Raw genomic sequence first — 20,051 nt, 5'->3', positions numbered from 1 at the left:
TTAACATATGCACAGCTGCTAATCTTTGACAACTCTAACACTTCTGTGGTTTGGGACAGACACCTGAGATTCAGCAGAAATGAGTCACTAGCTTGAATATCACCTGTTTTTAATTTAACCAAGTTAGTAGCAGTTGTAGCACAAGCCATATGTAAACACACTTTTTATCCTAAAAATTTCCAGCTATAAAGAGCAAAAGTAACATGCCAGATCCAACACTAGGTGTCCAAAAAAAGCCCTCAGGACCCCATGGAGACTGAATAAAAGTGAGTGGGCAGTGGGCAGGGAATACTGAAATGCCAAACTCCCCCTGGTCACTTGGCTCTGGCCATGTCCCTGTTGCTCCTGGAAATGGCAGATGGGTGTTTTGCATTTATACTAGAACGGTCTTACTGCTATTCTGGTCCTTCTCTGCCAGAGCTGGTGCTGCAAAGGCCACAGGGTGGGCTTTGAATAGGAACAAGATAATATAGCTAAGCCCAGAAGGGAGTTAATGAACCTAAATTAATTGCAGCCAGCTACTGTGAGTAGCCAGAGCAGCTGACCGTGCCTGCTCCCTCCACAGCAGCATTCACACTAGCTCCTGTTGCAGGGGCCAGGCAGTGACCCTGTCTCTGCAAGCTGTAATCTCTTCCATGGTTCTCCATTAACCTGCTGGGCTGTGCTAGGAGCAGGTCACCCCATCCATCTGTCACAGCCTCACATGGCATAGGCGCTTTCCCCAGCCTCAGCACGACTGTCTGAGGTTTCTGTTGCCGCTGGACATGATGTCTGTGAGCCATAGCCTGGGATGGACTCGCGGAGGCGGTGCCTGGACCCCGAAAAGCAGCAGAGCCGATGCAGTTCCCGTGGGTGTACAGCAGGTAGCCAGACGGGACACCAAGGTGAGCAGCTCTCAGATAAGAAGTGGAAAAGCTGCGCATTTTCAGACCCAAGACTCCAACGTGCATGCGATCCGTGCACCATCAGAGCATTGCAGGACAGCGTGCGTGGGCGGGGGGGAGCTTCAGCCTGTTCGGGATCGTGGCGGGACGGGCACGCCACGTGTAGGCTGCGGGGGGCTGGCAGTCGGCAAGGTGTGCGGTGCAGGCAGCGTGTGTGCATCCACGTCTGTCGCTCGGTGGTGCGAGACACACTATGCACAAGACAAGGAGTTAATTACATTTCACGGGAAGCATCTCTGATGATCCAGGCGAGGATGTGACACACTTAGGCCTGAGATGCTGGGAAGCACCTGCTTGCACGCCGCTGTGTTTACCTTGCAGATTGTGTGGCTGCTGAAACCCTACAGAGCGAGGATTAATCATGCAACATGCATATAACCACGGCAGAGATAGCATCACCTCTTCTTCTCATCCCTGGCAATAATTCCCGGTTACCACTCGCTCACTGCTAAAGCTGCCAGCAGAAACAGGCGCTGAGATATAATTACACAGTCCTGGATGCTGTTCGGCTGCCTGGAGCCAGAGCCATACTGGTTGGGGAAGAAGGTTTCAGAGGAGCTGCCTCGTGCCAGCAGGTGCAGTAAAATGAAGGTACACGGGGTAGCATTTCGCAAACCATTTCCACTGGGAGGAACGAACCAACCAAACCCTCAGGGTAGAAGAAAGGACAAGTGTAAGGAGACACTGAGCCAAGGAAGCTGGGGTTATTTTCTCCTTGTGTTTCTTACAAAACGCAGCTAGTATCAGGGGACTGAGAGGACTGGTCAGAGAGCATCCCTGGGGACAGGGGGCTGGGGTCACTCCCAGATCAGCTCATGCAATGTGGGGTCTCTCAAGACCCTGCAGCTCACCTGCTCCCTGTGCCAAGCTGAGCAGCTCTCTGAGTCCCTCTCCCTTCTCTCCACTTTTCAGGTTAGCCCTTGCTTTCTCTCACTATCACCCCACCTCACTCTGTGTGTCCCTCCAGGAGAGCCAGGCAGCTTTCCAGTCTGCCCAAAAGGTTCCTGCCAGGCTTTAAGTCTCAGTCAAAGTTGCATCTGAACAATACAGAGCAGATAAGTTCCACTGCTTTTCCTCTCCATGAATATTTCATAAGGCTGCTGGGCGCCAAGCCTGTCGGAGGTGGCATTAAATTAACTGCACGGACACATGGATGCTGAGACAACAGTTAATGGCTGTACTCAAAGCTTCATGTTTTTCATTGAGGATAGGAAATGCCGTATCTGACAGAAAAGGTGCCAATGCATCCCCACTTCTTTACTCAGTCAACAATGACATGCACTGTATAGGACAGCCTCTGAAATGACCCATGATCATCATTAATTGCTTAACTAATACTTGTGGTGTGACTGCTCACTTGGCTTTTTTTCCATAGATTAGTGCTGGCTGGGTTTGTGTCCCTTTTCTCTCTGAGCAACCATAAGGGTAAGTGCTCTGGGGAATAGGGAACTTAATGCTAATACTTGCAGAAAGTGGCCTTTAATTCATAGAATCATTTAGGTTGGAAAAGACCTTCAAGATCATCGAGTCCAACCATCATCCATGCCCACTAAACCATGTCCTGAAGTGCCTTGTCGACACGCTTTTTGAATACCTCCAGGGATGGTGACTCAACCACTTCCCTGGGCAGCCTGTTCCAACTCTAACATCACGCTTTCTGTAGCAACCCAAGTCACTGTCAAGGGAATAGGAATCCTTTTCCTGGGTGCTCAGCCTAAACCTGAACAAACTGATTCCATTCATGTCCATTTATGCCCCCATAAGCTTGAGTCTTAAGATGTTAAGGACAGCAGTTCTGTTGAGAGGTGTTACTGCCACGTCTGCACGTTGAATTCTTCCGTTCCCAGCGCAGGCAAAGCCTCCTTCCTCCCAGCACATCCCAGGGCAAGGGAGGCTTCAGGACCAGCATTTCCTGCAACAGGCACGTATTTATAATGGTGAGCGCTACACTTATGGCCTGGCAAGCGTGACACCAACCCTCCTCAACTCCAGGGCATTTCTGACTGTAACAGCTCCTGTGCAGCAGCTCTGACAGCTGCAGTGGAAATCAGCCGGGCTAAATTAGGACAGGAGAGACCAGAACAAGCGCGATGTCGGCTGAGGTAGGTAGACGAGTCCCTGAGCGCGCCTGAAGGGAGCTCGACGGACTGCCAGCCTAAGGGTTCGAGCACCTGCAAATTCTCTTACAGGTGGTTTTGCACAGAGGTGGGAGCCCCTAACACACAGCCCCGCTCCTAACACCCACGGGAGCCTCCGCTCCCCCGTGGCCCTCGCATCCCCCACGAGCCCCCCACCGACACTGTCCCCAGGACCCTGCGCCCCCAAGACCAACCCTCGTGGACCCTGTACCCTTCCCTAATCCCCCAGAACCCTGCTCCGAGACCCTGCACCCTCCCGAAAAGCCGCAGGACCCCGCTCCGACACCCCGCACCCTCCCGTGGACCCCCACGACCCCTCCGCCCCCTGAGGCGGGCCTCCAGCCAGCAGAGGGCGCCCGTCAAGGGCGGCGCCTCTCTAGCGCCCCATCCGCGCCTTCTCTCTATGGCGTACGTCCGGTTCCGGCCCGCTCCCCTTTGTGCTGGAGAAGATGGCGGCGCGGGCGGGATTCCAGTCGGTTACTCCCAGCGGCGGCGGTGGTGGAGCCGCTGCCGGGGCCGGTGCGCTGGGACCGGGCACACCGGGTGGGCCGGTGCGCATGGGACCGGCTCCGGGACAGGGCTTGTACCGCTCGCCGTTGCCGGGAGCCGCCTACCCGGTGAGGCGGGGGAGGGGCCGGCGGGGGCGCGCGGACCGGCGGGGCGGGGCAGGGCGGGTGGGAACGGGGGCGGCGGGGACGGGAACGGTCCCTCCCGGTGGGTACGGGACCCGTTTTCTTCTCTCCGCAGCGCCCCGGGATGTTACCGGGCAGCCGGCTGGCACCTCAGGGTCCCTCCATGGGGCCCCCCGGTTACGGCGGGAGCCCGGCGGTGCGGCCCGGGATGGCGCAGGCCAGCCTGGACCAGGCACGGAAGAGACCGGCGCCCCAGCAGCTCCAGCAGGTGCAACCGCAGGCTGTGCCCAACCGCAACCACAAGTAAGGGTCGGCGTCCCCGGGCAGCGGGGGGGCATCCCGGGGCAACCCCGGGAAACAGGGGGGCATCCCGGGGCATCCCCGGGCAGCAGGGTGTCTCAGGGTATCCCGGGATATCCCCGGACAACGGGGCATCCCCAGGTGGGAGCACAGACCAGATGCGTTGCCTCTCTCCCCAAAGGCTCCCCGGGGAGAGGCTAGGTTTGGGGGTGCAGGCAGGCACCCCTGAAATCGGAGAGCTGAAGCGGGGACTGTGGCGGGCACGGGGCGATGGGAAGCGTCAGTTACGGACTCGGTGTAATCGGCTGGCTGCCCTTAGCGGCACAAAGCTTTTCTGTTTGGCTGCGTCCGGGGCGATCTGCCTTCGTGCTGCGCTTGGGCTTCTCGTGGCTTCTTCTTGTAGAGTGGCTGGAAGGGATGTTGGCTTTCTTGTGCAGCTTCTCTGGGAGAGGGGGGCTGCCAGATAAAAAAATAACGTGCAGCTGCTAGACAAGAGCAAGTTTATGTTGCGTTTCTGGCAGTATAATGTGATTTCTCAGTAATGCTGGTAATTCATCCCTTGATTTAACATGCAGGTCAATCTGAAGCTAATTGAGACTGGAGAGTCACTTTGGTTAGGCATTGTGTCAGTACGCCCTTTCCAACTTGATGTAAGCCTGCTTTCTAAGCTCTCATAGGGGATGTGAAACGTTCAGGTAATCAGTTAGTCACACTGCTGCAGGGTTTGTCAGCTCTGCAGTGCTGGAGGCCTGGCAGGGGCTGTGGGGAATAAAGAGCCTGACTCTGCACTGACGGTAACGATAAGTGCTTCTGAAAATGAGAGCCTGGGCCTGAGACTGGCATCCAGGCTGAGAGCAGTGCTAATGCCGCAGCGCTAAACCAGAGAATACACCATCGTCTTCCTCCCTTCGTGAATGCCTACAGTTAATTTGCAGAAAGTGGTTGCCATTTTAATGCCTGTGTGTGCATCTTCTTCCTTAACAGCGCTAAAAAGAAGAAGATGGCTGACAAAATTCTACCTCAGAGGGTGAGTGGCACATGCAGTTGTAGCCTGTGTTGATATGAAGTAGGCTGGAGAAGTGCGGGGGAGCTGACAGTGATTTGCATTCTTGATTGGCTGTAGATTCGTGAACTTGTACCTGAGTCTCAGGCCTATATGGACTTGCTGGCCTTTGAAAGGAAATTGGACCAGACTATCATGAGGAAACGCTTGGATATCCAAGAGGCTTTGAAGCGACCCATTAAGGTAGGGGAGGGCTGCGTTCATGGTTATCATGAGCAAGCTTTGGAGGCTCTTAAGACAGCAGGAGGGCACTGAAGCTTGGGTCATGTCCCTGTAAGCGTGGCATACCAGGAGTCTTAATGCTCCAGACGTAACCAAGGAGTGGAACTAGAAATGCCTCTTTCCTTGCTACGGGGAGGGGCGGGGGGGGCGGAATATGAGGGAGCTGAAAACATTAAGCTTAGTTTTAGCAAAGCATAAGCAAGATAGTAAGCCATTTATTTCAGAGATAACACTGAGCCGGTGCTTTTTCTCTTAGCAAAAACGGAAGCTACGTATTTTTATCTCCAATACCTTCAATCCAGCCAAGTCAGATGCAGAGGATGGTGAAGGAACAGTCGCCTCCTGGGAGCTTCGGGTGGAAGGACGGCTGCTGGAAGATGTAAGTGTGAAATACCCAACCACAGAGGTGATTTTTTGGATCTGGAATTGGCAATGAAACCAGTTTCTTAGTGTCTGAGAGCATAGCTAGAGGCTTGATATCCTCCTTCATCTCTGTTTTCCAAGGAGTCTGATGGTGACGAGACTGAGAGCCCAACTTGGAGATCGATGGGTATCCCCATGGATAACATGAGTTATACAAAGTTCTTATAGCTATAAGAATTAATGGTGAGAGCAGATCAGTAGCACTTGTGTACCCTGGCTCTGAGAACCAGGGCACTTGCATTGTATGTAATTGCTGAGTGATTTAATTCCTGCGAGCTCATCTTTAACTCCAGTCTTTCACTTTCTGACTTGGAACTTGATTTTCAAGCACATGTCGGTGAGTTTAGGCGTTCAGAACTTAAAGGAACGCTGTCATGCACGGTGGCTGTGCTTGAGTGCTGAGACTTGCTGTCCTAACGCTTTTCCTTCCTGTGTTGCTTGCAGTCTGCTTTGTCCAAATATGACGCCACCAAGCAGAAAAGAAAGTTCTCATCCTTCTTTAAATCTCTGGTCATTGAACTCGATAAAGACCTGTATGGCCCTGACAATCACCTAGTAGAGGTGAGCTGCTTTTTGCTCTGTTACCTCTAAAAACGGGTTGATATTTCAGCAGACAGGGTTTGTGTGTCACTCGTTACTTGAGAGGTGGGGATTCTTAAGGCTTGAACAAGTGGCTGGGAGCCAGGAGCTCTTGAGTTCTTATCTTAGCTTTTCCTCTGACTTGAACAAATGTATTAACTCTTGTTTCAAGTGGGGAATAAGGTGCACTTTCTCTAGGTGGGTGGGATTTACTGGCAAGCTTGGTGGGTGCCAAGCAGTGGGAGCAAAAGGAACCAAGTGTGGGGGTGCTTCTAAATGCCCTCTCCTGTTCCAGTGGCACAGGACTGCTACAACTCAGGAGACAGATGGCTTCCAGGTGAAGAGGCCAGGAGATGTAAACGTGCGCTGCACTGTCCTTCTGATGCTGGATTACCAGGTAAGATGTCGGGAGTAACAGCGTTGGGCATGTACTGTTAGCCAAGTCTGTGGCCATCTCACCTTTCTATGCTTTTTGTTTCAGCCTCCCCAGTTCAAATTGGATCCCCGCTTGGCTCGTCTCTTGGGGATTCACACTCAGACCCGTCCAGTGATCATCCAGGCATTGTGGCAATATATCAAGACCCACAAGCTCCAGGACCCCCATGAGCGGGAGTATGTCATCTGTGACAAATACCTCCAGCAGGTAAGTGTAGCTGGAACAAGTGGCTGTTTGTCCTGGTTTCAGCTGGGATAGAGTTAACTGTCTTCCTAGTAGCTGGTACAGTGCTATGTTTTGAGTTCAGTATGCGAAGAATGTTGATAACACTGATGTTTTCAGTTGTTGCTAAGTAGTGTTTAGACTAAAGTCAAGGATTTTTCAGCTTCTCATGCCCAGCCAGCGAGAAAGCTGGAGGGGCACAAGAAGTTGGCAGAGGACACAGCCAGGGCACCTGACCCAAACTGGCCAACAGGATATTCCATACCATGTGACATCCCATTTAATATAGGAACTGGGAAGTGGGGGCAGGGAATTGCTGCTCAGGGACTAGCTGGGTGTTGGTCAGCGGGTGGTGAGCAATTGCACTGTGCATCATTTGTACATTCCAATCCTTTTATTACTACTGTTGTTATTTTATTAGTGTTATCATTATTAGTTTCTTCTTTTCTGTTCTATTAAACTGTTCTTATCTCAACCCATGAGTTTTACTTCTTTTCCCGATTTTCTCCCCCATCCCACTGGGTGGGGGGGAGTGAGTGAGCGGCTGCGTGGTGCTTAGTTGCTGGCTGAGGTTAAACCGCAACACTGTTTCAGCTTTTCTTTGTCAGCAGCCAGTGGTCGCTGGCACTGAGCTTCCCTTCCTTTCCTTAGCCCTGTGTTTCTGTCACAGATATTTGAATCTCAGCGGATGAAGTTCTCTGAAATCCCACAAAGACTTCATGCGTTGCTTATGCCCCCAGAACCGATCATCATTAATCATGTGATCAGGTGAGACTGGTCCACTTCACTTCATCTTTCTAGGAAGAAGAGTGGAAAGGGTGGATGAGGCTGCTACAGGAAGACAATGTAGTATGTTCTGGTTTTCAGCAGTACCTCCCGTGTTGCCTGTCATTGTTTCTTTGTACAAGAACAGCCGCCTCTTTCGTTTATCACATCTCTCTTTTCCACAAGGCACTCCCACGTTCATGCTGTCTTTTGCATTACACTTTTGTAGATAGAAATCTGCTTGGAGCAATCACTTGGTCTTTGTGCTGCAAAGCCATCAGTGGAGCTTTGCTGCTTGGTGTTAGAGCTGAAGCTAACACTAGCGTGGCTTGTCCCTGCCTGCAGTCCATATGCTGCATCATCCTACAGTAGCTGCAATGTGGTGCTTTCTTGAGCTGCTCACTTATTTTGGCTTCTTTCTTGTGGATGCCCCTAGTGTTGACCCAAATGACCAGAAGAAAACAGCTTGCTATGACATTGATGTGGAGGTGGATGATACCTTGAAAACTCAGATGAATTCCTTTCTGCTGTCCACAGCCAGTCAACAGGAAATTGCTGCTCTGGATAACAAGGTAGGAAGAGCTCCCTCAGGTCTGCCCTCCTCATTGCTCGGTAGGAACGTGTCCCTGGAGCAGGTGAGCCCTGAACAGGACAGGAGTTCAGCTTTGCTCTCTTGTGCATTTGGAAGCTGGAGTGGGGTGAGCCATGCTTACAAACAGGTGGCTTTACCTGGAAGTGTAATTTTAAAGCAAATGGTCAGTGGGAAAATTGGTAATATTTAGAGCAGGAAACTGGGAACTGAAGATCCTATCCAATAGTTACAAGTCAACCAGGGGGTATAAGAATTTGCTTTCACGTGTTGGGTCTCTTGATGTTTCTGTCTGACTTCTTCCCTTATTTCAGCAGTTTAGTTGCTGTGCTTATCTCCTTCAGATTCATGAAACAATAGAGACAATTAACCAGCTGAAGACCCAGCGCGAGTTCATGCTGAGCTTTGCCCGAGATCCTCAGGGCTTCATCAACGATTGGCTACAGTCCCAGTGCCGGGATTTAAAGGTAAAAGCTTTGTCTTGTGTAGAAGGTGGATCTAGTCACACGCTTCCCTCATTATAACCAGCTCCCACAGAGAAAGAGAGAGGCAATTTCCTGCTCAGAAAGCAAGACTAGAATTGGAGTCGAGTGTAAGAGCCTGACCTGAGTGTACTGAAATTTCTTTGAGGAAAGGGGAGGGAGTGTGGGATTGCTCAGCACAGCCAGAGCTTTTGCACTCCCTGAACTGTTTTGTCCTTTGTGCTCTCCAGACAATGACTGATGTTGTTGGGAATCCTGAAGAGGAGCGTAGAGCTGAGTTCTACTTCCAGCCATGGGCTCAGGAAGCTGTGTGCAGATACTTCTACTCGAAGGTGAGCATCCCTGAGCAGGGGTCCCCCTCCATACCCAGTGGCTCGGAGTACATGTCACTCCTTGGGAATAGACGTTGCCAGTGGAAAGCGGGAGTGCTAAGCTTCACTTGCAGACACTGCTGATGCGTCTTGGTCCCAGTTTGAGTTCACCCTTTTCCAGCTGGATCCTGTGTTACTTGGATGCTGTGGTGCTGCACCATCTAAGTATGTTAATGCTGTGACTGTGGCTTCTCTTGCAGGTGCAGCAAAGACGGCAGGAATTGGAGCAGGCCCTGGGAATCCGTAACACATAGGCTGCTCCGCTCCTCCCCAACCAGAAGGCATCACAGCTATTTGTGGAGACAGAGAGCTGCAGAGTACACTGTTAAGGCTCACATAATCCCACTCCGGCAGCGAGGCCCGCATCATTATTCATCCTGGCATTGTCCCTGTTGGGACAACTCCAGGACACCTGGGGTCTTCTGGGGTGGCTTGTCAGCAAGCAAGACAGGCTCCAATGAGCACACATTTCTACCTGGTTTTCTTCCTGACTGTTGCCTTGTCAGTCCCAAGGCTTCCGAGAGCCTCCCCTTGACTCCGCACTGCCTGTAGTGTCCCCAGTAGCCAGTACGACTGCTGACTTGGAGCCTTTCTCAAGTTCAGAAACCACAGCCCATTCCTCGCCAACTAGCATCTAGTTGTGGCACACGTGAGACCTGGGTTTGGGAAGCCTGGATCTGCTGTAAGTGTGGGGTTCTGTGGCTAGTGTCTTCCCTGCCTCGTTTTATAGCAAGGTGCCAGGAGATGTATTGGGCAGGATGCCATGAGCTGACATACCTCCCTGCCCTATACTCCCTCGCTTGGAGGGTGCTGCTGCACTGGGCTGCCTCATAGGTCACTCTCCTCCTTGAGGAAGTTACTGAACTGTGTAGAGAATTGCTTCTTCCCTTGTCCCTTTTTCCCTGCCCTGTTCCCTTCATGTTCTTTGACAGACTGTCCTAGGCTGGGATCACAGGGGAGATGAGGCATTGGCTTACTGCAGGGATGTGGAAGCATTGGAGTGGTGGGACTTCTCTGCACTTCAAAAGACCTACACTTGCGGTTCCAGCAAGCCATCTGGCTGTTTTCCCTGTAGCAGGGAGAGGGGATGCAGCAAATGCCTGGTGGAATTGTGCAGGGGCGCAGCGTTGTAGGCTCATTCCTTTGGGACAGTTATCCTGTGTCAATTACTATGGGGACCAGAGGCTCCTTCGTGTCGACCTGAGGACGTAACAGGACAGTCTTGGGAGCGGACATAGCTCCAAGCATATACAAGTTAGCAGGTGTTTCCATGCTGAAGCTCCTGTGGTTTTTAGTCAAGTTTTAGGTTCTGGGGCTGCCATAAGGCCCAGCATGGTTCAGGAATGTACAAGTAGATTTTTCTCTACTATGGGGAGTAGCAGCCCAGATGCCTCTTCATGGAAGGAATTACTAGTGAACTAGTGGCCAGGTGTAAGAGAATGGCTTCTCTTAACCTGGATCTCAGTATTTCTGCTTGGGACTGTAATGCAAATGGACTTGAAAGTTGGTTATATTCTCTTGGAATAGCTGCAAAGTCATGTTATGGACGAACACCTCTCATTCCCGCACCTGGCTTTGGTGTGGTTGGGAAGGTTGCTATGAATTTGGGAGCCTGGGTGGCCCTACTCCTTGTGTCTGTGTTACTACATGTCTGTGAGTAATAGACTCTCGACTTCCCTTCTCCTTGCCCCCTTTTGAAATGGCTCCTCTGTGGTACTGGGGTGAAGGTCTTTGTGCTGATGAAGCAGCCCACTGACTCCTCAGGGTAATCGCACATGAAGGATGCTGAGTACTGCGTAGGCAAACATAGCTGTTGCAGAATAACTGCTTTTCTTAACTGAATATTACGGTTTTTTCCATGGACCAAATTTTTTTTTTTGTACTGTATCCTTGTAGACGTCACCCAGTTTTAATAAAAGCCTCCTGCGAAGGAAGCTGTCCTCCCTCCTTCTGTGCTGACAGCATGCTTTCTCTCAGCAGCTGCCTTAGTGGATGACACTTCATTTACTTGCCTGGGAAGGGACAGGATTATGTCTACTTCTTTTTTTTTTTTTTTTTTTAATAACAAAGCCAAGTGGGTTAAGAGACTGGAGAGAAAATATTCTTCATATTTTGGCCTTTTATAGAGAGCCTTTCATGTGAGGATCTCCTGGCTTGCAGAGTCTGCTAAGCCTTTGCAAAGTGCTTGTGGTAAATAAGCAAAGTAACTTGAGCAAAACTGGAAATCCAGTGGCCAAGCTGCTGATTAAATCTAAGCAGCCCACTTTCCACACGGTTCTGCAAGGCAGCAGAGTGACAGCCTGTTACAAGCCCCATGGGAGTCAGGCATAATTTTGAAGAAACTGTATTAAAGTTTACATATAAGGGTTTAACACTATGCAAAAGGGGCATTACTTTCTGCACCCTGCCTTGTTTATACAAGTAGAAATACAGTGCTTTACAGAATACCTGTAAGCCCTCGTTGCAAGGGAAAGAGATCCTCTGTGTATAGAAGAAAGGGCAGTTTGCTTAAGGTCAGGCAGTTAGTGCTGCTGCTTAAGGCTGTGAGATTAGGGCAGGAGTTGTGCCCTGGGTCTGCAACCAGATGGTTCATATTTCTTTACTTGGGGGGGGAAAATGGCAGTTCTTACGAAGAGGGGGAAGAATAAAATGCTTTTATGCAGAAAAAGGGGAAGAGAGGCTCCACAGTCACGACTCCCGGCTCTGCTGAGACTTGAGATCTGAGCTATTTCACCTTTGCTTCAGGGGACCAATCTGCACCTGCAGTGCAACCCCGCATTGCCGCCCACCTTGCTGCGAGCACCGGCTGTGCCTGGGGGAAGCGGCCGGCCTCTGCCACCGGTGCCCGGTTCCCCCCGGGGGCGAGGCGGAGCCGGAGGCGGGCCGGGGCCGCCCCTGCTCCGGGCGGGCTTGAAATACCACCGGTGGGGTCAGCGCTGCGCAGTGCCCTGGCTCCCCGCACCATGGGTGGCAAGAAAGTCTGCGTCGTGGGTTCTGGCAACTGGTGAGCGCCTGCTGCCCGGACACCCGGGTCCCCTCTTCGAGCCACGGCGCGGTCCCCGTCCTCCCACCGGTGCCCCACGGTACCCGGTGCAAGCTTGTTCCCGTTTCACCAGGACCCCTGGTGACCTGTTGTGCACTGGGCTTACTGGTGCCAGCGGCTTGAGTGCCTGCTGCCCACAGCTCTGCTCTGCCCACGCAGGGGCTCGGTCATCGCCAAGATCGCCGGCACCAATGCGGCGCGACTGAGCACCTTCGAGAACCAGGTGAACATGTGGGTGCTGGAGGAGGAGGTGGGGGGCCGGCGGCTCACTGACATCATCAACACGGAGCACGAAAATGTGAAGTACTTGCCAGGGTACAAGCTGCCCTCCAACGTGGTGAGTGTGGCCTGCTGGCGGCCTCTCTGCTTGAACGCAAGGGCCGGTGCCGACAGCCGGGCTGTCCCTGGTGAGAGGTAATAAATAGCTCTGCCGGGAGCTGCTGGGGCTCTGGTGCCCTGGGTACCGGGTGTGCAAAGGTAGGGAGGGGATGCACCGGGCTGCACGGGACTCGGTTACACTCTCCTAGTGACCTTGATGTGTGTCTGGACGAGCTGCGGCCCTGGCTGCTCTCGCTGCCCACCTTTGCCCCCCGCTCTGGTATCCCACAGGCTGGGCTTGAAGCCACGTGGATGCCTCTGGGCTGGCATCGGCAGTGCGCAGAGAGCCCATGGGGCCTGCTGCCCCACGGCTGGCACTGGCCTGCTGAGGTCCCCAGAATGACCCCAGCTCTTTGCACCGCTTTTCGTGGGACCAGCTCAGGCTGCTTTCATCCTGCTCTGCTACAGCCCCTCTGCCCTGCCAGCCCTGGAAGGGGACCTCGGGGCAGTGACTCTGTGCCCTTCCTTCCCTTACAGGGAAGCCCCCAGCAGTTACCCTCAAGCCCCTGTTCCCCTTGTCCTGGATTCAGGACACACTCACTGCACAACTACAGATACAACTTCCTGATGACAATCATATTCTCCAGGTAGCAGAGCCAGACCTGCTGAAAGCCTGTGCTGGGGCTGACATCCTCCTGTTCGTGGTTCCCCATCAGTTTATCGGCAAAGTCTGCGACCAGCTCAAGGGCCACGTGAAGAAAGATGCTGTCGGGGTGTCGCTTATCAAGGTGTGAGCAGGAGGGGTGCTTCCCCGGGCAGTTTGCTGGGGCACTGGGCTAAGGGGGTTTAGCTGGAAGCAGCCTGACTTGAAGAGGCTGCAAAGGGAATCGTGGGGTTTTGGAGCAGAAACTGGGCTCCTGGGTTATGGGGGAGCATGGGGAGAGTGGGAAGTGGGGGCAGAGCCTTCATGGGGATTTAGAGGTGTATTGGTGGAGGAGAAGGGTGAGGGAATATGGGGGATCTCAAGTGCTGTGAGGAGTGGGGTGCAGCTGAGCACTGGGGGGGCTGTTGGGATGAGAGTTGGAGCTTTGCAGCACAGGCAATGACAGGATTGGGGCAGGTGGGGCCGGGTCTCTGGGGGAGCAGGTGCTCATCTCTGTCCCTGGTTGTCTCCCAGGGGGTGGACGAAGGACCAGATGGGCTGAGGCTGATCTCAGACATTATCCATGAGAAACTGGGAATAGAGATAAGCGTCCTCATGGGGGCCAACATTGCTAGTGAAGTGGCAGAAGAGAAGTTCTGTGAAACAACCATTGGTAAGGAGCCAACAACCCTCCTCATTAGCAGCCTTCATTTCTGACAAGCAGGAAGAGGCAAAGGGGTGAGCATGGTGCAGCTTAAGCTACTGCTGCCTAGGGTGAGCTGGCCCTTTTTCCCTGTGGAGGCAGTGAGACTCCTTGGGAGCTGGATGAACTCATTCACAGGGTTTACGATGTGATTGCTCGCTTCATTAAGAACAGAGTTGTGTGTCTGAAAGCTCCTGCCAGCATGGACTCTGAGCATCAGGCAGTCTGCCTGGCACAAATGAACGGGGTGGATGCTAAGAGACCCTTTAGGAAATAGAGTTCCCACCTTCATTTCCGTGGGCTTCAAGGGACGCTCACCTGGATCTCATGTTATTGCCAGCCCGGGCTGCTTGAAAGTTCACTTGATGACTGTTCCTAACATCCTCTACACTGTTTGTGAATCATGCACAGCAGCCAAAACCAACAGAACAGTTTGCTGGGTTAGAAGTTGTGGGATTCAAAGTGTATTTTAAACAAAAGCAAACATGCTGGGCAGGAGGCCACAGAGACTGGAGGGATATAAGCAGAGCATGCTATCGCTCTGAGCACACAGAAACGCTCTCATGCAGGACACTGCAGGTACAGGGAGAACAGCAGTCTCCAAACCCAAATTTACAACCTTTGAAGATGCCTCTAATCTACTGGGCATATCATTTCTGTCTTGCTTGACACAGCAGCAGGGATTGTCCCCATCTTCTGGGAATTCCAAGGTTGAACCTTGCTTATCTGCCAGGCAATGTGTGCTTGGCACTTTGTGAACCTGCAAATGTTTAGCCACATCCGTCAGATGGGCAATAGGTTCCTCCCACTGCACTAGCTGCAAGGGCTGTGCTGTGGGAATGCACCACTGGGCAGGAAAGCAGCAGAGTCCTAACTTAGGGTCTGCCCTCATTACCTTCCTCCTTCTCTCATCAGGCTGCAAGAACATGCAGCATGGGCAGATGCTGAAGGATCTGATGCAGACACCGAACTTCCGGGTGACGGTGGTACAGGAGGCTGACACTGTAGAGATCTGTGGGGCTCTCAAGGTGGGTGAGCCGCTCACCGGGGTTTGCAGGTCTTGGTTAGCAGAGCCTGCGGTTCTCTAGGGCTCTGCAGGGAGCTCTGGGGAGGAGGCTGCCAGTTGAATGAACCCCACTGGATATTGCACTGTGGCCCGCTGAGACGGTTGGGTCAAAGGCCAGATGTTGGAGGGAACTGTGGATGTGTCCTGTTCAGCTGCTTGGAGGGATGATGATCACTGGTATAGGCAGAGGCAGGCAGGAGCCTGTGCTTGGGATTACACAGGCAGGTCACAGACACAGCAAAGTCCTGAGCTCTGTTGGGAACAGATCCCTCCACACTGCTGTTGTTTTCCAGAACGTTGTGGCTGTAGGAGCTGGTTTCTGTGATGGGCTTGGCTATGGAGACAACACGAAGGCTGCCGTGATCCGTCTGGGACTGATGGAGATGATTGGCTTTGCCAAACTCTTCTGTAAGGGCCCCGTCACCTCCTCCACTTTCCTGGAGAGCTGTGGGATCGCTGACCTCATCACTACCTGCTATGGTGGCCGCAACCGCAAGGTGGCTGAGGCTTTTGCCAAGACTGGGAAGGTAAGCAGAGTGGGGAGCAGGCAACATTGATATCTGCATCAGCCTGCCGAGCAGGCAGGGAGGTGAACCCAGTTAGCACCATGGTATCCTGCCTTCGCTTGCCCAGTACCGCAGCCTGGTTCCAGGGAAGGAACGTGGGGCAGCAGATGGGGTTGCAGGGTCCAGCTCCCTCACTGTTGGGTTGTTTCAGTCTATTGAGCAGCTGGAGAAGGAGCTGTTGAATGGGCAGAAGCTGCAAGGTCCCCCGACATCTGCAGAGCTGCATCGCATCCTTAAAAGCAAGAACGCAGTGGAGAAGTGAGTGCTGTCATCTCTCCTGTCTGCTCTTTTGGGGTGGGGCTGGGATCTTTCCTGCAGCTGCAGGAGGGGAAACCCACCCTTAGTGTCTCTGCTGTTCAGGTCAATCTCTGCACTGCCCATATCAAAGTAGCTGGGCAGGAATGGCCTGTTGGATGAGGTACCATGCCACTGTCCCACCTGCTCCTGCCCAGTGGTCCTGCATGTCACAACAGAAGTTGAGGTGCTCTAACTCTGCTAGCTGTGGTGACAGGGCAAGGGGTGACTTTGTTCATCTGCCCACAGGTTCCCCCTCTTCACAGCTGTGTATCAGATCTGCTACGAGGGCAAACCTGTTACTGATATCATCAAGTGTCTCCAGAACCACCCTGAGCACATGTAAGCGGGCTCTGCCTGCAAAACCACTGGTCCTGCCGAGATGAGCGGAGAGCTCCTGCCCACACCAACTTGCTCTGCTGCTACAGCTTTGCAAGGAGTCCAGGTTTCCTGGGAGCCGTTGCAGAGTGCTGGAAGGGCAGAGGTTCCCCTTCTCAGCCCTGGACACTGCCAGCCTAAGCTTGGCATCTGCACAGAGGTACCTGCTGACCTCCCTCTCTCTTTGAAGGGCTCATTTAGCTTCTGCTGCTGTCTAGGGTCTGCCCTGAGTGGGGCTGAGCGTCTTCCTCCTTTCACTTTCTCTTGCCATGATGGATTCAGTTCTCGGAGGGTCTCTGCTATCAGAGATCATCTTGATCAATACCAGCCGTGCAGGAGGCACTGCCTGGGAGGACAAGCTTTGCTATTAGCCCCGTGGGGCCACTTTGCATGATATCAGCCCTTTCCTGCTTGCTGCTGTTGCTTTTGGCTTAACTGTCTTGTGGAGAGGGCACAGTTCCCTGCCAGGCTCCACCAGGGTGAGTGAAGGTCCTCAGGACTTTCATATGGGCTGAGAATCGCTCTTCTTTCTAAGAAGCACTAGCACAGAAAATAGCATTCTTTGTCACCCTGCCATATGCTACTTCCCCAGCCACCACCAGCTGCTCCTGCCGAATGGTACGGCTGATGCTTTGTGTGTGAGGGCAGCTCCAGAGTGAGACTTCAGAGCCTGTTTATTTAGATTTTTTTGCTCTTGCAATCAAACCTGGCCTCTGCACCCAGGGAACTCCCCTGTTGTCACAGATTTGCCTGTGCTAATTCCATGCCCCCTGACTGTCCCTGGACACCTTTTTTCCCCTCATATCGGTTTGTCCTCTGGCTGGCTTTGGCAATGCAGGGACCAACTGCCCCAGTCTTTCTGAGCAGCTGGCAGGCTGTGTAACCCTTGTCAGTGTACCTGACAAAGCAGTTGGGTCATGTTGCTTTTAGACGAATGATCTACAGCAGCTTTTTGCCTTCTCTCTGGCTTGCTCCAGCCTGTGCCTTAGCACGGTCTTTGCTTCTACGTGTGGCTTTCTAGAAGCTGAGAAAGCAGGTTCCACACTTACTTTCCCTGCTGCCCCTCCTGTGAGGGTGCTAGAAACTGCCCACTAGCACACGGGGTGGCAATGGGCATGTGATCCACAAGAGGTACAAGGAGACCTCCAACATCACAGGAGAGGACAGAGGTCTCATGCTTCGTGCTGTGCCTTTGAAACTTGCCCCTTGTCCAGCCAGGTACCATGTGCCTCTCTGGTCCTCTGACGCTGGCTCACTGCACTCATGTTTGCTCAGGCCAGCGTGTCCAGCGGTTCACTGATCCCTATCTGGGCTGGCAGGCCAGAGTTGCTGCAAGTCTCGCTGTCTGCCCCCGTTCCAAGTCCTAGTGCTGCTGGGTCTCTGACTATCAGTGTACTTTATGAATGTTTAAAATAATAATAAACTTGGAGAAGAGAGGGGAGATGTGCTCTTTGCTCTGTGGCTCCAGTGCATCATTGTCTTTGGGTTGGTGCCTGCTGGACTTGCTAAGAGTGCAGAACAGGGCACTGTCAGTTCCCTCCTGGCTTTGCACCCTTGTGCGCTGTCCCAGAAACAGCAAGAATGCCCCCGCAGGTCACTGTTCAGTCACAACATAACACAGTGTCCCACTTGCTTTTTCTCAGCAGCGGTTCCAGTGTTAAAGTTTGGCTGTAGGACCCAAGAGGGTTGAGATTGCAGTGTTGAACTGGGCACAGAATCCTAACTCTTCTACCTGGGGCCTGCAGGAGCTGGGCCAGGACCCCACTCTGCCCCATGTACCCCAGGCCTTCCCTTCTTTGATGTCTTGGCTTCTTGAGACATGCATGCTGTGTTGTTCTATTCATCTCTTTCCCAACTGCTTTTCCCAGACTTGCCTTGTCCCTGTCTTTCTTTGAAATGCACCTCGTAGTGAGTGACCTTTCCAGGACTGTTAGCCCTCCGCTCAGCCTCTTGCTAGGGGAATTTAATCTGCTGGTGCTGCAGTTGTTTCTGTGCCTTTTATTAGACACACTTTCTCGCTAGGCACCCTACGACCTTTAAATTCAACTGAGCTATCGTACGGAAAGTAGCCAGCGTCGGCTTCCTCTAATGAGGAACTTTACTGAGGTTGGAGGGAGGATAAAGGAAGTCCAGCGTGTTCCTGCAGGGCTGGCACAACTTCTAGTTCCCTTTGTCTTGAAGTGCTTCAGGAATCCCAGCTCAAGTGTTTGGATGAGGTGCATATAGGAGAGAGGGTCTCTGAGCTCTCCTCCCTCGTCACATTGCAGTCTCTCACCTTGGCTTGCTAAACTCTTGCCAGCACCTGCCTGGAGCTGCAGCAGGATCCAGAATTGTCTTTTGGACTTGCATTTAGCCGTTAGCTCCCCTGCTGTGGAAGTGCTTTGTGCATCCCTCCTCCTGTGGGTTTCTTTGACACTCTGTGCTGCTGGCAGTGCCCGAGCCCCCGCAGGCTCTCCCAGCATTTGCTGAAGGTCCCAAGTCTCACCTGGGGCTGACCAGCGCACAAGTCTCTTGCTTTTAGACACCCCCCACCTTGCACTAGTGCTGGAGTTCATGAGCTATAAAAAGTCTTCCCTTTGCCATTTGGAGTTATGTTCTGCAGCCTCAGCACATCCAGGCACTGCAGGACTCTGCAGCCTCGGGAGCTGCTGCTGTGCAGCGGCCTGGGGAAAAGGACGAGGTGGGGGGGTGACTTGCAGCCTCAGTGCTTGACAGAGCCCTCAGAGCAGAGCGGTGCTGTGACAGCAGTATTCAAATGCTAGCAAGGAGCTCTGGGAGGAGCTGCCCTAGTGCTTTTGGAGGAGATGGCCTCCTAAAATCCTCTTGAAGGAGGATCTCCAGCTGTGAGCACAGGCTGGGCCCTCAGGAAGGGTGTCGAGGCCTCCGAACGCCTCAGTGCCGGAGCGGGACTTGCGCAGCCTTTGCTCCATCCCGTGTACAGCTGAAGACAAATCCCCTCAGGGCTGCTGGCGCCTCAACCTCCCGCAGGGCAGCCTGTGATGCGTGCCTCACGGCGGAAAGGGCCCAGCTGAGAAAAATCAGGATCAAGGGAGGTGCTGAGGAGAGCGGGCTCCTGGGGAAGGTGCCTGCGGAGGTGGGGGGGGGCGGCAGCCCGGGGCTGCCATGACCCGGGAGGCCGCGGTGGGCGCCGAGCGCCTGACGCGACGCCTGAGGTGAAAGAACGACGGCGCCGCCCCCTCCCCCCGCCGCGAGGGGGCGCCGCAGTTCCCGCCTTGAACTTCCCGCCTCTGCGGACTACACGTCCCAGCAAGCAGCGCGGCGGTGTCCGCCCCCCGGCTCCCACGTGACACGGGGAGGGCGGGGCGTTAGGCGGAAGCGCACCGCAGCGGAACGGCGTGCCGGTGGTAGCGGAGCCCGAGGCCGCAGGTACGGGAATGGGGAAGGGCGGGAGGGGAACGGGGAGGGATCGCTCCCGGCCCCGCTGACCGCCGCCTTGTGTTGCAGGCTCAACCATGGTATCCGGTAAGCAGTTGGCCGACTTCGGCTACAAGGCCTTCTCCGGTTCCATGATGCTGCTGACGGTCTACGGCGGGTACCTGTGCGGCGTCCGCGCCTACCGACTCCTCCAGCGCCGCCGGGAACGGCAGGCCGTGACCGGCTCCGAGAGCTGAGCGCGGCCTGGGACCCGGCCCCGCGTTTCCCAGCTCGGTTCCCAGGGCCTCCGCAGGCCGGGAGAGGGGATGGAGCCCAATAAAAGCCCTGTGAAAACACCCGAAGCGCGGTGCTGCGTGGTGTGTGCCCCAAAGAGCGCCGAACGGTTCCTCTTTCATCTTAAAAAAAGTGCTGCTCAGGGGCAGCACCTGAGCCTAGCGTCAAGCAGCAGTGCCCCTGCTCAGAATCACAGAAAAGGGGC

The 20,051-nt window shown here is 53.7% G+C and overlaps 3 protein-coding genes across 3 annotated transcripts; all 3 read left to right on the top strand.

The window, feature by feature from the left end:
- Positions 1-3,511: 3,511 nt before the first annotated feature.
- SMARCD1 (SWI/SNF related BAF chromatin remodeling complex subunit D1) lies at positions 3,512-11,096 on the top strand. Its single transcript, XM_075049504.1, has 13 exons — positions 3,512-3,699; positions 3,830-4,017; positions 4,999-5,041; positions 5,138-5,260; positions 5,556-5,678; positions 6,167-6,283; positions 6,597-6,698; positions 6,783-6,944; positions 7,630-7,727; positions 8,161-8,296; positions 8,658-8,780; positions 9,026-9,127; positions 9,367-11,096. The coding sequence occupies exons 1-13, from the start codon at positions 3,532-3,534 to the stop codon at positions 9,418-9,420; spliced, it is 1,539 nt and encodes a 512-aa protein (XP_074905605.1). The 5' UTR covers positions 3,512-3,531; the 3' UTR covers positions 9,421-11,096.
- Positions 11,097-11,328: 232 nt separating this feature from the next.
- On the top strand, positions 11,329-17,631 carry GPD1 (glycerol-3-phosphate dehydrogenase 1). Its single transcript, XM_075049505.1, has 8 exons — positions 11,329-12,170; positions 12,369-12,546; positions 13,175-13,315; positions 13,705-13,843; positions 14,789-14,901; positions 15,233-15,466; positions 15,657-15,763; positions 16,049-17,631. The coding sequence occupies exons 1-8, from the start codon at positions 12,130-12,132 to the stop codon at positions 16,143-16,145; spliced, it is 1,050 nt and encodes a 349-aa protein (XP_074905606.1). The 5' UTR covers positions 11,329-12,129; the 3' UTR covers positions 16,146-17,631.
- Positions 17,632-19,435: 1,804 nt separating this feature from the next.
- COX14 (cytochrome c oxidase assembly factor COX14) lies at positions 19,436-19,908 on the top strand. The gene is made up of 2 exons (XM_075049506.1): positions 19,436-19,564; positions 19,643-19,908. The coding sequence occupies exon 2, from the start codon at positions 19,651-19,653 to the stop codon at positions 19,807-19,809; it is 159 nt and encodes a 52-aa protein (XP_074905607.1). The 5' UTR covers positions 19,436-19,564; positions 19,643-19,650; the 3' UTR covers positions 19,810-19,908.
- The last annotated feature ends 143 nt before the right edge of the window (positions 19,909-20,051 follow it).

Source organism: Buteo buteo, chromosome 17 (assembly GCF_964188355.1).
Source record: "Buteo buteo chromosome 17, bButBut1.hap1.1, whole genome shotgun sequence".
Taxonomy (NCBI): domain Eukaryota; kingdom Metazoa; phylum Chordata; class Aves; order Accipitriformes; family Accipitridae; genus Buteo; species Buteo buteo.
Note: the sequence above shows the minus strand (reverse complement) of the source record. Positions and strands in the feature narration are given on the sequence as shown.

What these genes read in the sequence shown, in the direction of transcription:
- GPD1 (XM_075049505.1), top strand. Translation starts at nt 12,130, where the DNA reads ATGGGTGGCAAGAAAGTCTGCGTCGTGGGTTCTGGCAACTG. An exon ending in GTCGTGGGTTCTGGCAACTG is followed by an intron (nt 12,171 to 12,368) that starts GTGAGCGCCTGC and finishes CTGCCCACGCAG; the next exon opens with GGGCTCGGTCATCGCCAAGA. An exon ending in AGATCTGTGGGGCTCTCAAG is followed by an intron (nt 14,902 to 15,232) that starts GTGGGTGAGCCG and finishes GTTGTTTTCCAG; the next exon opens with AACGTTGTGGCTGTAGGAGC.
- SMARCD1 (XM_075049504.1), top strand. Translation starts at nt 3,532, where the DNA reads ATGGCGGCGCGGGCGGGATTCCAGTCGGTTACTCCCAGCGGCGGCGGT. An exon ending in TTGCTGCTCTGGATAACAAG is followed by an intron (nt 8,297 to 8,657) that starts GTAGGAAGAGCT and finishes TATCTCCTTCAG; the next exon opens with ATTCATGAAACAATAGAGAC. An exon ending in CCCAGTGCCGGGATTTAAAG is followed by an intron (nt 8,781 to 9,025) that starts GTAAAAGCTTTG and finishes TGTGCTCTCCAG; the next exon opens with ACAATGACTGATGTTGTTGG.
- COX14 (XM_075049506.1), top strand. Translation starts at nt 19,651, where the DNA reads ATGGTATCCGGTAAGCAGTTGGCCGACTTCGGCTACAAGGCCTTCTCC.